The sequence below is a fragment of the Boleophthalmus pectinirostris genome, unplaced genomic scaffold (genome assembly GCF_026225935.1).
Source record: "Boleophthalmus pectinirostris isolate CB_2022bp ecotype Guang Dong unplaced genomic scaffold, ASM2622593v1 HiC_scaffold_5, whole genome shotgun sequence".
Taxonomy (NCBI): Eukaryota; Metazoa; Chordata; class Actinopteri; order Gobiiformes; family Gobiidae; genus Boleophthalmus; species Boleophthalmus pectinirostris.
Window position 1 is genome coordinate 5,620,392 of NW_026571404.1, and position 14,547 is coordinate 5,634,938.

At 41.3% G+C, this 14,547-nt stretch overlaps 1 protein-coding gene across 1 annotated transcript in view; it reads right to left on the bottom strand.

Annotated features, from left to right (window-relative positions):
• LOC110161082 (kynurenine 3-monooxygenase) overlaps positions 1-13,961 on the bottom strand; it is a 50,456-nt gene extending 36,495 nt beyond the window's left edge. Inside the window, exons 1-5 of the mRNA XM_020925792.2 lie at positions 13,831-13,961; positions 10,544-10,613; positions 9,709-9,806; positions 6,397-6,486; positions 2,818-2,866 (exon numbers count right to left, since the gene is read on the bottom strand). Of these exons, the coding sequence (XP_020781451.2) occupies positions 2,818-2,866; positions 6,397-6,486; positions 9,709-9,806; positions 10,544-10,613; positions 13,831-13,893 (370 nt within the window). The 5' untranslated portion in view covers positions 13,894-13,961. The remainder of the gene's footprint in view (positions 1-2,817; positions 2,867-6,396; positions 6,487-9,708; positions 9,807-10,543; positions 10,614-13,830) is intronic.
• Positions 13,962-14,547: the final 586 nt, after the last annotated feature.

Sequence of the window (14,547 nt, forward strand, 5' to 3'; positions counted from 1 at the left end):
GATTTATGTCTGAACAGCAGCAGCGAGTTGTATTTCCTGATAGAAAGTTTGGCAGCACCGTATCATCGTATCAGGAACGATTTGCGTCCAGACACGTCGTTTCTGGGTTTGCAAGCCTTCTCTGTCCACACAGCTTTGAGCATATTTGTTTACGTTTTACAGAAACAAAACTTAAAATCACATGGCTCATTTGCATAAACTAAACTCTCAAAAAAACTGCTCGTTATTGTGCTCTGATGTGGTTCAGCTTCTGTCGGACTAAAGGACATGACTGAATATGAGTGTTCTTTCTGTGACAGAGGGGAGTTCTGCTGATGGTGAGTCTGTTCTGTGTTTCTGTTCATGTTAAATTTTTCAGAGATTATACGTCTGCATATTCTAGCCTCTTAGCGTTTTGGCACACAGACCTACTTCAGAGTATCAGTGTTTTCAGGTGTCCACACAGTGCCGGATCAGATCTGTACTCAGATTAATTCGTGGGAGCAGGCGGCACCAGATCGTTCCGTCTCTGGAGCCGTTTTCCATCGAATTAATGTGGACGAACACTGCATTCACAACATAAACAACTCAAATACATACTAGTGTGGACGGGCTGATATCACCGAGCGCCTAAGTTACTGGCAAAGTAAAATTCCGCTGCTGAGAAAATAGTCCCTCAACATGCGACAATTCATGCGATGCAAGGTTAGTTTTATTTCAAATATGATTCTATGGACACAGACATTCACATGGACAGTCTGGTGTAATAATAGATTTGTTTCAGGTGTTTTGTGGAGTGGGTGAGACTGTTTTTAGTGTCAGGATAAATATGACCATTGACATGCACTAGTCTAACACCAGTGACCTCTGCAAATACAAGGACTGGATGGAATATTTAAAAAAGTGTCTCCACACGTCTCCAACACTCTGGCTCACGAGGAAATGAGGTCCTATGTCCAAAATTCCAGACTGTCCCTTGAAGTAAAGTACAGATGTTGCTTCTAGACTCTTTGATAGTTTGTCTAATGGAGGAGCTTTCTTCACTTTAATGAAACCACGTCCTGTCTCTTTATCTGCAGTGTGCAGTGTGCTGCGTCCTGGGACTCATTAAAGCCGAGGAGAAGGCTTTTATCCTGAAGAGGAGGACTTCTGCTGAACTAAAATGACATCATCTATAAGTATTATGCTCCCTGTCATCTCAGAAGTGACAAAATACTAGAAAGAAGGATTCATTTATGAGCCATGGACGCTAATTTATTGATAAATGTTGAAAATGATATACAGGGAGCTCAATTTTTATAATCACAACAAATTAATCGGTTCAATAAATCATTCTGTCTATAAGTCATTCTTCTTATAAAAGCCTCTTGCCTTCCTAAATGTCTTAAATGAGAGAAACACATGAGGCTCAGTCTGTTTTCTAATTTCATAATCATCTTAAAACCAAAACACCAAATGACAACAACAACTTGGCCATCCTGTCCAGTTTTTGCCACAGGCTCTGTTCACTCTTACCGGAAAACGTTTGGAAACATGTGGATGACAACTCCCAATGTAGTTATCGATACTGGACCATCAGCTGTACAAATAATATTTATATACAGTGGTCCCTCGTTTATCGTGGGAGTTACGTTCTAAAAATAACCAGCGATAGGAGAAATCCGCAAAGTATTGAACTTTATATTTTACAGTTATTATATCTGTTAAAAGTCTGTAAAACCCCTCACCACAAACTTTATACACTTTTCTCACACAAGACTCTTACAACCCTTTCTGCATCCTTCTTAAAACTTATTGCTGCTGTCGTTCCTTTTGTTATTTTCCTCCTTCTTTATGTAACGAATAAAGATTAATTCATTCCATAATGGAGCCCAACAGCGCAGAGTCCTGCACAGGTCCATTTTTGGAGATTCACACCCGCGCAGGACAGAACCACACCCGCCCATTAACTCGAGATTATATCAAACTTTTGCACTGCCTACACCACGGACTGAACCAAGACTAAACCTGGACTAATCCAGGACTAAACCTGGACTGATTTCAGGACTTAAGAGGAGGACTAAACCAGGACTGAACTAGGAATAAACTAGGACTGAACTAGGACTAAACTAGGACTAAACTGGGACTGAACTAGGACTGAACTAGGACTAAACTGGGACTGAACTAGGACTGAACTAGGACTAAACTGGGACTGAACTAGGACTTAAACAGGACTCACTGTCAGGACGGGCTCAGAGGTGTCCACAGGAGAAAGGATCGACGGAGAGCTCCTCACCTCGCGGCGGTAAGTGCGGCTATCACCTGATTGCCCTTTACAGACATCACTTTGTTCAACATTCTCTCTCTTAAGTCCAAGATTAGTCCTGGTTTAGACCTGGTTTATTCCTGACCCACCTGTGTGTAATTACTATGTGCCCGTAATACGCAATAAACATTCATATGCTGTATAAAAAAACATGCAAAATTGCACAGAAAAAAATCAGCGAGACGGCAAAAGGTGAACCTTGATATAGCGAGGGACGACTGTACACAGTCTGTGTACTGGGCAAGTGATAAAACCACAGACTCAACAGCAGCGTCTTCACAACCTGACAAAGTTTTCCACGTAACTCTAGACACGTCTTCAAGGTCACTTACAGGCCGCTGGTTGTAATTATAATAAATGTAATAATAATAAATCTTTATTTATAAAGCACTTCTAAAAACAAAGTTTACAAAGTGCTGTACAAGCCACAAAGAACAAAACAAAAGAATAAAAAGAGCATGCAGAAGAAAACAGACAATGATGCAAACAATTCAATACATTTTAAAAAATCTAAGTAAACAATAGTTTCTCACCTGTGAGCAGCTGCTTGTTCAGATTGGCTCGGTCCACAGACAGAATGAACTGGAACAGACATCATAAATAATGTTGTAATCACACTTAAATTTGAATGCGCAAAAGGTCAGTTACAAAAGATACAAAAAATAAATTATGTTAAAAAAATTTAAAAAATCCCAACATGAATTAACATGTTTGAGTATTTGGAGATTGATGATGAAGATAAAACATAGAGTAACGTCTCTGTTCTACACTACAAATTTCTCTGATCTGGCCGAGATTTTAAAACTTATATCAGGTTATTCATTTTGTTTACAGATTTATTATCTACTTACTCGTTCTGATTGGTTGCATAATCTTAAAAATTGTCACATATATTTCTTCCATGACTCAACTACTCTGAAAATCTTAAGTTTAGACAATAAATATTTAAAAGAAACTACAATCCATTTACCAGAGTTTTCCCCTGCAACACTGAACTTGTTTTTAGATTCAGTGACACAGATTTATTTGATTCTCAAGTATGTTTATCTAAAACTTAGCATCTATAAATTTATTTCCAGCTCATGAACTCTTAATTCTAGTCTAGAGGTCGTTTATTTTAAGATAACTTGTCAACTAAAATGATCTTGCTACATGGACAGATATTTTATATATATATATATATATATATATATATATATATATATATATATATATATATATATATATATATATATATATACGTGTCTGGTCTCCACCGGTAGAAGACAGCGCCAAAACTTGTTTAAATCAGCTGACCAGACACGTCACAGCAACATCACGTGACTCTGAGGAAGACGTTAGTGAGCAAAACTGTCAGGTATGAAATAACACTCTGGGTCTGGAAAAAAAGAACCTAATAAGATACTTTTTTTAATTTTTTATGTATTTGTTTCAGGATTGCAGCAGTAGCTCAGTTGGTGGAGCATTCACCCACTGATCTGAAGGTTGGCGGTTCAATTCCAGCTCTCGACATAAACATCACAGGTTGAGTGGTCAGATCCACTGACCCACAGGAGCTGGTGTGATTCCAGCTCCCACAGATGAATGCTGTCGTTGTGTCCTTGGGCAAGACACTTAACCCACCTTGCCCACAGTGTCTGTGTACACTGGTGTGTGAATGGGTGAGTGGTTAATTTTTGTAAAGTGCTTTGAAGGTGGAAAAGCACTATAGAAAAACTGTGACCATTTAAAATGATAAAAATTAGTTTGGAAGGACTGACATAGAAATAGAAATAGTTTCCTTTCATTTTGAAGTAATATTAAAGTATTCAGAAGAAAAAAGCGACAAATTATGCAAAATCCTGCACCTTCTACTTGTTGCACAATTTTCCCTCCGTTACTTTTCCCTCTGTTACCATGACCTTTCTTCATAAAAAATCTCATTACTCAAAAAGTAAGAGGTTTTTCAACCTAATCTTGTACCATATGGTAGAAAACTATATGAAGCAAATATTCAAACCAGTTTGTTAAGGATATGTAAGTGAGAACCAAGAGTTATCACTGTTTGGATTTGTTGCCCAAAAAGTGCTGCATATTTCATTCCCTCCGTTACTGACATGAGTTTTTACATTTTTTGTCAACAACTTGAAAGAATATCACAGGTTTAACTTGACCCTGTTGGAGTGTAACTCTTTCCTACATTCTGATACGTTACTTATTTCAATAGTCCCTCTAGTTTCTGAATAAGAGACATTTGAATGTCAAAAATCTGTTCGTTTCCCTCCGTTACTGCTTGACCAGACCCCAGGTTTTTTTTGCCGTACAGAAAGTATTTGAATAATCATAAGCACTCAAAGCTCTTAACATGAGTCCATTATTTATGTGGGTGGGTAAAGTGTCTTGCTCAGGGGCGTAGAGTTTATGTATTCTGCGCGCTGAGGAGAGATCAAACCACCGACCGTTTCGTGGGCGACTCGGAGCCATAATTGAGAAACGTATGGCTGCTCTTCCTACCTTTCCCCGCTTAATTTGCTCTGGATTATCACCTCCATAATGACGCGTCGCTGCCGTATTTGCGCGGCCGATGCTCTCGCCGGAACATATGACGGACATTATAAGTGACAAGCGGACGGAAAGTGAACACAGACCATTTAAATCTGCTCTGAAGACGCGGCGCCCGTCTGTTTCTGTTAAAACGCTGCAGTTAGACGAAGAGTTTCACATGTAAACCACCGGTTTCATTATTTTAAAGGACACATATTCTGACAAACTGACTTTCTTGAGCTTTTAACCAAGTTTTATTGTCGTCCCATCGTCAAAAATAAACAGAGAGATCGTCCAGAGCAGACGTCTCCAACCTGTGTGTCGTTCGTTCATTCGTTTTTCAATATAAAACCAAAAATAAGAAAATGAAAAAACAACGCTTTTCTTCATTATTTGTCTCCGAAACCAAAATGAAAAAACAGAAAATGATTTGTTTTTCCAGTTTTCGATTTTGTGTTTAAATGAAGAATGGAAAAAATGGATAACGACCGTTTCCCGTTTACGTGACTTCCGTGACTGCGATGTTGGACTGAATAAGGATTAAAACAGGACTAAATGAGGACTAAACGGTTTTCAGTCCTGGTCTGGTCTCAGTCTCAGGCCTGGTCTCAGTCCCGGTCTGGTCGTGGTCTGGTCCTGGTCTAAGTCCTGGTCTCAGTCCTTATCTGGTTCTGGTCGAAGTCCCGGTCGAAGTCCCGGTCGAAGTCCCGGTCGAAGTCCTGGTCTAAGTCTCAGTCTCAGTCCTTGTCTGGTCCTGGTCTAAGTCCTGGTCTCAGTCCTGGTCTAAGTCCCAGTCTCAGTCCTTGTCTGGTCCTGGTCTAAGTCCGGGTCTCAGTCCTTATCTGGTCCTGGTCTAAGTCCTGGTCTCAGTCCTGGTCTAAGTTCTGGTCTAAGTCCCGGCCTCAGTCCTTGTCTGGTCCCGGTCTAAGTCCGGGTCTCAGTCTTTATATGGTCCTGGTCTAAGTCTTGGTCTAAGGCCTGGTCTCAGTCCTTGTCTCTGTCCTGGTCTAAGTCTCGGCCTCAATCCTTGTCTGGTCCTAGTCTCAGTCCTTGTCTGGTCCCGGTCTGATCCTGGTCTCAGTCCTGGTCTGGTTCCGGTCTGGTCCCGGACCTGGTTCAGTCCTGGTTCAGTCCTGGTTCAGTCCTGGTTCAGTTCATATTCGGCGCTAAAATCCGGTATCTCAGTCACATAAACGGGAAACGGCCGTTATCCGTTTTTTTCCATTCTTCATTTAAACACAAAATCGTAAACGAATCATTATGCTTTTTTTTTTTTTTTTTTCCATTTTGGTTTTGGAGACAAATAATGAAGAAAACTGTTATTTTTTTTCTTTTTCTTATTTTTGGTTTTATATTGAAAAACGAATGAACGAATGACACACGGATTCGCCAAATTTTCTATAGATAATTACATAATTAAATAGGTAAATTAGGCAAATTCCCAAACTGGAACCTTTCTATTATTGACCAGACACAAGATCTTACTGTATTACAACAAAAAAACACTGTTGAACAATTTTAATTTTGGCTGAAACGCTCCATCTATCTATTTATTTATCTGTCTGCTCGGAGTGTAGTGTCGGTCTTACCTGTCCTTTCTTTCCGTACGGGATCGGAGACTGTTTCCCGTTCAGAGAGTGGATCATCCGGGCGTGCATCGGGATTCCCTGGGAGACGATCTGAACAAAGCCAACGTGGAATTCATTTATAACACAAATTCACAGGTCGGATTTCTCGTTTTAGTCTTTTTGTCTATGCTTATGAATTATTAAAAGCCATATTTATTTATCCGGAAATGCACTTGGTTATTGATCCTTATGAAGAAAAAAAAATGATGATATATAAAACACAACTCCAGGTCTGTTTGTGATGAGGAAAGTGCATTATAGCAGATCAGAAAATAGTGTAATTTAGGCACTTAAAGGTTGTATGGAGGATTTTTTTTTGTTTCAAATTGTCAGTGATAGATTATAGAGGTGCAGTAGCCTTGTAATTATGATGACCAAAAAAAAGAGAATAAAAATTCATCAACTCTGGACGTGGTGGGGCTAAACATTTGCCAATAGATAACGACATTGCCTCGTTATCTGTTAGCTGACAGGCTGTCAATCAAACTCCCTACGTTTCTAGTGTAACTGACTTGCCTGCGCCGCCGGTACGTGGTTTACGTACGACTGTCACACAGTCCACAGACGCAAGATGCACAGACGCTGTTTACTCCACCAACGCAACAGTTCTTAGCGGCTTTTTTTTTACCTATATCTTCCTCGCAGTTCGCACTAAAGTTTGTTGCAATGGCGACAAGAATCCAGGAGCAGTTCACCGCAAAAGAAAGTCCGTTTTTGAGGTCGCTGAAAGAAGAAGACAAGGGGAAAAGCAGCGAAGCCAAACTAAGGTGATTCTTGAAGATTCATTCCAGCGATGGCGCGACTGAAGCAGACGCAGGGTCTAAAGACTGACACCACTGGTCCACAAATTACTCCTGGACAGGAAACTTCTGCTTATTATGAAAACGTACTTTATTTCCAAGAGTTAGACAAACGTTTTTCAGGACACGAAAGCGATATCCTATGTCTGAAAACGTAATTTTCAAGGCAAAGAAAGAGTCCGCTTGCTGCTGCGTGTTGTAGCTAGTTCATTCGCACTGAATCTCCGCGCACTCTTCTCTGCACCCCTTTCCTGCTCCTCTCCCCGCTGCCCGATCCGCTTTTCTCCTCGCTCCTCATTTCTCCGTCTTGCCTAACCAACACTGTAGTTAGTTGTTTACAAGTCATGTGCAGCACCGGCTGTGAACAAACCTGTTTCTGGCGTAAAGAGGAGGAGGGAGGAGGCGTTTCTACGTAGGAGCTGTAGGGGAGGGGGGGTGGTTTCACACATGCGCAACATTTGAAAAAGGACAAACAGTCGCTGGATTTCTCATTCCTTGGAAAATCCTCTATACAACCTTTAAATCTTTTACTTGATACAGACAGACAAGGCGAATTGTGGTAAAATAAGTAATGATTTAAAATATGTGTGAAACAGTGAATTTATTAACTTTGAGCCTTGTTCCGTCACCATAAGCACCATGAGAAATCCTGTATTGTTCTGTATTTGCGGCTTAATTGCTCAGAAAATTCCTATTTTCACCTACCCCCTATGTCTCCTATTACTGCTCTGTGCTTCCTTGTGATTAGTACAAAAGGACAGGATCATATGTAAAGTAAAAAACTAAAAAAAAATAAAAATACAAATAAAAATACAAATCTACTGCTTGCTGAAATTAAACCATGGAAAGGAGTGACCTGTTAGTTTTGCAGTTTTGAACAGGAAATAATTGGTAGTGTTGGGGCCAGGACTAGACCAAGACCTCTGAGGGTCAAGACCGAGACAAGACTGAGACTTTTTAAGGCCAAGACGGAGAACAGGGCCCATTGAGACCAAATCGAGACCATCTTTGTCACTGTCAACATGTATTTGTATTTTACAGTTATTTGGGCACATTTATTTAAAAGTTTTTATAAATCTATCTCCATTTTATCACTCGTTGAGTGTCAAGACCGAGACAAGACCAAGTCCAAGCGCCTTCAAGACTGAAACAAGACCGCATCCAAGCTGCTTCAAGACCGAGTCCAAGTTCCTTCAAGGCCGAGTCCAAATTAATTCAAGACAGAGTCCAAGCTCCTTCAAGACCGAGACAACACCGTGTCCAAGCTCCTTCAAGACCGAGTCCAAACTCCTTCAAGACCGAGTCCAAGGTCCTTCAAGAATGAGACAACACCGTGTCCAAGCTCCTAAAGACCGAGTCCAAGGTCCTTCAAGACTGTGTCCAAGTTCCTTCAAGACCGAGACAAGACTGTGTCCAAGTTCCTTCAAGACCGAGTCCAAATTCCTTCAAGACCAACACAAGACCGTGTCCAAGTTCCTTCAAGACCGAGTCCAAGTTCCTTCAAGACCGAGACAAGACTGTGTCCAAGTTCCTTCAAGACCAAGTGCAAAATTAATTCAAGATCGAGTCCAAGGTCCTTCAAGACCGAGTCCAAGGTCCTTCAAGAACAAGACAACACCGTGTCCAAGCTCCTTCAAGACCGAGTCCAAACTCCTTCAAGACCAACACAAGACCGTGTCCAAGTTCCTTCAAGACCGAGACAAGACTGTGTCCAAGTTCCTTCAAGACCGAGACAAGAACTGTGTCCAAGTTCCTTCAAGACCGAGACAAGACTGTGTCCAAGTTCCTTCAAGACCGTGTCCAAGTTCCTTCAAGACCAAGTCCAAATTAATTCAAGACCGAGTCCAAGGTCCTTCAAGAACAAGACAACACCGTGTCCAAGCTCCTTCAAGACCGAGTCCAAACTCCTTCAAGACCGAGACAAGACTGTGTCCAAGTTCCTTCAAGACCTGTGTCCAAGTTCCTTCAAGACCAAGTCCAAATTAATTCAAGACCGAGTCCAAGGTCCTTCAAGACCGAGTCCAAGCGCCTTCAAGACCGAGACAACACCGTGTCCAAGCTCCTTCAAGACCGTGTCCAAGCTCCTAAAGACCGAGTCCAAGGTCCTTCAAGACTGTGTCCAAGTTCCTTCAAGACCGAGTCCAAATTCCTTCAAGACCAACACAAGACCGTGTCCAAGTTCCTTCAAGACCGAGTCTAAGCTCCTTCAAGAGACCAAGACTGCAAAAAAACTCAAGACCGTCTCGAGTACCACGACACTAGTAACTGGACTTAGTTTATTGTCTGTTTACAATGAACAAAATGCAAAAGATGAATCTACAGATGTTGTAGTTTTGAAAATGCCTCCTAAAAGAATAATATGTGTAACTTCTTGCACTTGTCGGTCTATCAGAGGCAGTCTTCTGTTGGCCACATGTTTCAGATTTCATCACAGATTTGACGTAAAACTACACTAAAGCGTTAACGATTGTACCTTCTCCTCCAGCCCCACGTGCTTCAGAGCCGAACGACCGCGATGAGACAAAGCCAAGTTTATGCTCCGGCCTTTCACCACTTTAGCCGTCCGGATATCTGACCAACAACAGAAAGACTTCGTTAAAAACTGTAGTCGATGAAGTACTCAAAAGTGCAGATACAGGCACAAAAGATTACGCAAAATGTAAAAAGTAAAAGTATTTTGCAGAGATTTGTAGTGATCATTGTAGTGATTTTGATAAAGAATTTAGACGATTTCAGGTGATTTAATTGATCTCTTAATTTTTCTCGCTGTTTTTATATTTTTGCTCAAAGTTGGGACTCAAATTAAATGTGCTAAAAAAAAGTACTTTTTACTTTTCAGTCCAGATCTAAAACGTAACAGAGTAGAAAGTACAGATACCTGCTCTCAAATGTAGTGAAGTAAAAGTAAAAAAGTGCAGATGCCTAAAAATTGTAGGTAAGTATTGTACTTTTATTTCTGTACCTTCCACAACTGGTCAAATACTTAAATACTTTAGACTTAGACTTAGACTTAGAAGTAGACAAACTTTATAGATCCACAAGTGAAATTATTTGGACACAGCAGTAAAGAGTAAAAAATATAAATGTAATAATAAATTCTAAATAAGTAGCAAAAAGAGAGCAAGAGACAAGTGTCAAATAAGACATAATAATATAAAAGTAAATGTACAAGTCAAAATAAGATAGAAAAATAAGTAATTAAATATAAAATCTCAGCTTTTTACAGGAGGTCAAGACACTGCAGCAATGATCTGATGATTAACTTTAATAGTTTTGTTATTTGAAAAGTGTGTGTATCAACGTCTTACCTTCTCGACTTTCATAAACTTGAACGTCAAAACCTCTCTTGGCAAAAAAGCAGGCGTTGAGTGCACCGACCTGCAAAAGAACGAACATTTAGTGAACGTCAAATTAACCATCTATTTTTAAAAAACCTTGAGCTTTTAGTAATCAATACAAAGCAAGTCTGTTCAACATTTGTGGATTTTTAGTCTTGGATATTTCTATCAAAAACAGTGAATTGCACATAGAGCGACACAGGCCTCCATCTGAGACATGGACTGTAAGTGAACTGAAAGAGTTTGACGTGACCCATATCTCCAGTCAAATGAAGCTCACCGAGGTCCGCAGTTACAGGTGCGAATTTGAAGTTTCCAAATAATGAATAGAAATTTAACTACAGACAAAATGGTGAAATAAAACGGTCGCTGTATCAGACGGTTGTGGTGAAGAGGGAGCTGAGTCGAAAGGCGAAGCTTTCGATTTACAATCTACATTCTTCACCTCACCTATGGTCATGAGCTCTGGGTAGTGACCGAAAGAACAAGACTGCGGATACAAGCGCTCGAAATGAGTTTCCTCCGCACGGTGGCTGGGCACTCCCTTAGAGATAAGGTGAGAAGCTCAGTCACATGGAGGAGCTCAGAGTAGAGCCGCTGCTCCTCCACATCAAGAGGAGCCAGTTGAGGTGGTTCAGGCATCTGTTCCGGATTCCTCCTGGGCGCCTCCCTCGGGAGGTGTTTCGGGCACGTCCCACCGGGAGGAGGTCCCGGGGAAGACCCAGGACACGCTGGAGGAACTACAGCTGCGTTCAGACTGCAGCCTGAAGTGACCCAAATCCGATTTTTTGGCCTCTATGTTCCTGTATCTGATCTTTTAATGACAGTCTGAACGACACAGATCTGATTTTTTCAAATGCGACCCAGACCACTTGGATATGTGCTCCTGAAACTGATACATATCTGATCTTTTGACATGTGACTTCAGTGTGAACGGCCAAAGTGCATTCATCCACCTACACGTTATCAACAAGACACAAACGTCACTATTCTATTATAATTCACGAAAATTGTTAATGAACTCTGTGTCACTGAAGCGAAGCACATCACCACTCACCACTCTTGGCTCCATCTCCACATCCACACGTTCCTTTCAACGGACGTCCAACAAAACACCACGACCAAAAACCTCGTCCTTCTCCTTCTCAATCTCCTCCTTAAAACAAGTAAGTTGTTCATGTTCTGACTCGAGAGAAACTTTAAAATCTCCAGGTGCTCAATGCTCGCGTCCATGTTTGGACAACTTCCGTAAACACAGAGACGCTCGCTGCGGTTGACGTCATCGTGTCTCCAGTGCACATGCGGGACACTTTTGGACCGTTTAAAGTTCGCACTGGAGTCACATACAAGTCACATTAAATTGGAAATGTTAACGACCTCGCAAAAACATCGGATTTCATAAAAAAATCGGAATTGAGCATTAAGCCCTGCAGTCTGAACGTAGCCTAAGTCTCTCGACTTGCTTGGAAAAGTCTCGGGATCCCCTGAAGAACTGGAGGAAATGTGTGTGGAGAGGGAAGTCTGGGAGGCCCTTCTCAGACTGCCGCCCCTGCGACACGACCCCGGAAAAGCGGAAGAAAATGGATGGATGGCATTTATTTGAGTAACATACATGCATCGCTACAGGAGCGTGTCGCTTTAACGCACCTTTACCTCAGCTACTCACATCAATGTCAATACGGCAGAGATTACAGAAGGCACAGTATTCTCCTTTGGCGCTCTTGCTGGCAAAACGATGCTCTGAGCACCAAGCATGTTTGAAGGACGGTGTTTGCCAGTGAACACTTTCTAACATTACTATCGCAGCATCGCAGTTGCAATAGTTTCAGCTAGTCATTGTTTATAAAAACCTGGGGCTGGGAAATATGGTGGTCGGAGGCAAGAAACACGGTGCGTCAAACACAGTGCGTAACCTCGCGTATTTATCCCCGATAATGGTAAATTCCTGCTGCATTATCAGATGCACAAATAGAAGCACGGAAGAAGGAAAATGTCTGTTTCTTATTCTGAGTGAAAAGAACCGCTAACGGTGAATTAAACGGCTTTCAAACATTTCGCAGAGCAAACGTGAAGATCCTAACAAACCGTGGACTCCAACAAGTTCAAAACACATCGAGACTTTGGAGGTTTTCATCTTTTCTGCTGTGAATGGCCCAGGAGTTTCCACCAAGTCATTGTGGATATCGCCCAAGTGATATTGTCCAGGTAGTTGGTGATTCTGACCAGAAATTTGGTTTGGTCCAGGCTTTGTTGGGGTTGAAAAGGGTGATTTGTCGTCCATCGATGCTTATGACCAATTTCTGGTCAAATGGTCTTGGGTTCCTCTGCCGTTAGAGTGGATAAATAACCTTCAATACCCTTTACGTGCTTTCTCGCTCCGTCCGTCATGTTGAATTAGTGTTTCTTGTCGCCGACCAAAATAATTCCCAGCATGCAACGCGCGCTTTTGTCAACAATGAAACTCGCCTATATGGCCGGGGATTGGTGGTGATGGTGGTGGTATTCAACTTTTCTACTCTGGAGGGTGGTTTCAGATTTTTGCAGTTTTTTTTAAGTCCCAAAAACGCCGTCACCATCTAAACGAAAGGCACTTCCGATAAAATATTTTGTCATTTTTACCCAAAGGCGCTCTAGTGTAAACAGAGCCACAGAAAAAACACACAAACTCTACATGGAAAGACCTTGCATGACCCAGGAACTGAACAAGAGACCTTACAACTGGAAGAGCGATTATTATTATTATTTTTAGATTGTGCTGTCTAAAAAGTTCATTTTGGTTTTCGGTGACCGGGACAGTCCCAGTTTTGAAAGTCCTGTGTCCCCTGTCCCAGCAGATTCATCCAAACCAGCAATTTGTCCCAGTTTTACACAAGAAATGTCCCACTTTTGTCCCTATTTTTAAACCAATAAACCACTAAACTAAGACTAAACCAGCGCTACATCAGTGCTATTCTTGACCAATTTGTGACTCAACAGCAGCAAAAGGGCCAATATTTTGTCCTTTTTCAGCTTAAATTCAGAAAAGAAGATGATTAAACACTGACACGCGTGCAAATCGAGAAAGGACAACGTTTAATTATTCCAAAAATCCAAACTCGAGTGTGTCCCAGTTTTTAATTTTGAATATCTGATCACCCAAGTTTCGCTGCTTGATTTCATTCCAGAGCCTTAAAGTATAATTCCTTCAGCCTTTCCTAGTAGATCAGTAGCTCAAGTCACGCACAGACGATCAATAATTTACTTTAGTTTTATCTTACCAAGCCGCCGCCCACAACAGCCACCACTTTCTTCTTTTCCGACTTGATTTCTGCTGGTTCCATTTTTGGCTAAACCCTTCTCGAACGATTCTAGTGTCAGTGTCTCAGTGCTTTCAGAAAATGTTCCTGCAGGATTGTGGTAAGGTTTAAAAGAGGCGGGGCTTAAGTGTCATAACCACAAAGTAAACAACTGATAACAGCGTAGACCCTCACGCTGATTTTGTCTTCATTTAAAGGTCCTCTGTTACACAAAATTGACTCGTTGTGAGCTTTGAGCCGTGTTATAATCTCGTTACCTCATCAAAGACAGACCTGGAGTTGTGTTTTGTTTGCGTTACACAAGTTTAAAGTCGTCTGTCTACATTTCCACAGCTCAAATAGGACTGAGGACGAGTTGAGTTGAGACTTTTAAAGGTCGAAACCAAGACAATATCCGAGACCACGGACCATCGAGACGAAATCGAGACCATCTTTGTAATTTTCGTCATTTATTTGTGTTTTATAGTTATTTTGGCGCAAATATATCAATGTTTTTATAAATGAATCTCTATTTTATCACCTGTCGAGTGTCAGACCTCGAGATGAAGACAAGATCGAGTCCAAGCGCCTTCAAGACCGAGGAAAGACCAAGTCCAAGCACCTTTAAGACTGAGACAAGACTGAGTCCAAACGCCTTCAAGACCAAGACAAGACTGAGTCCAAACGCCTTCAAGACCG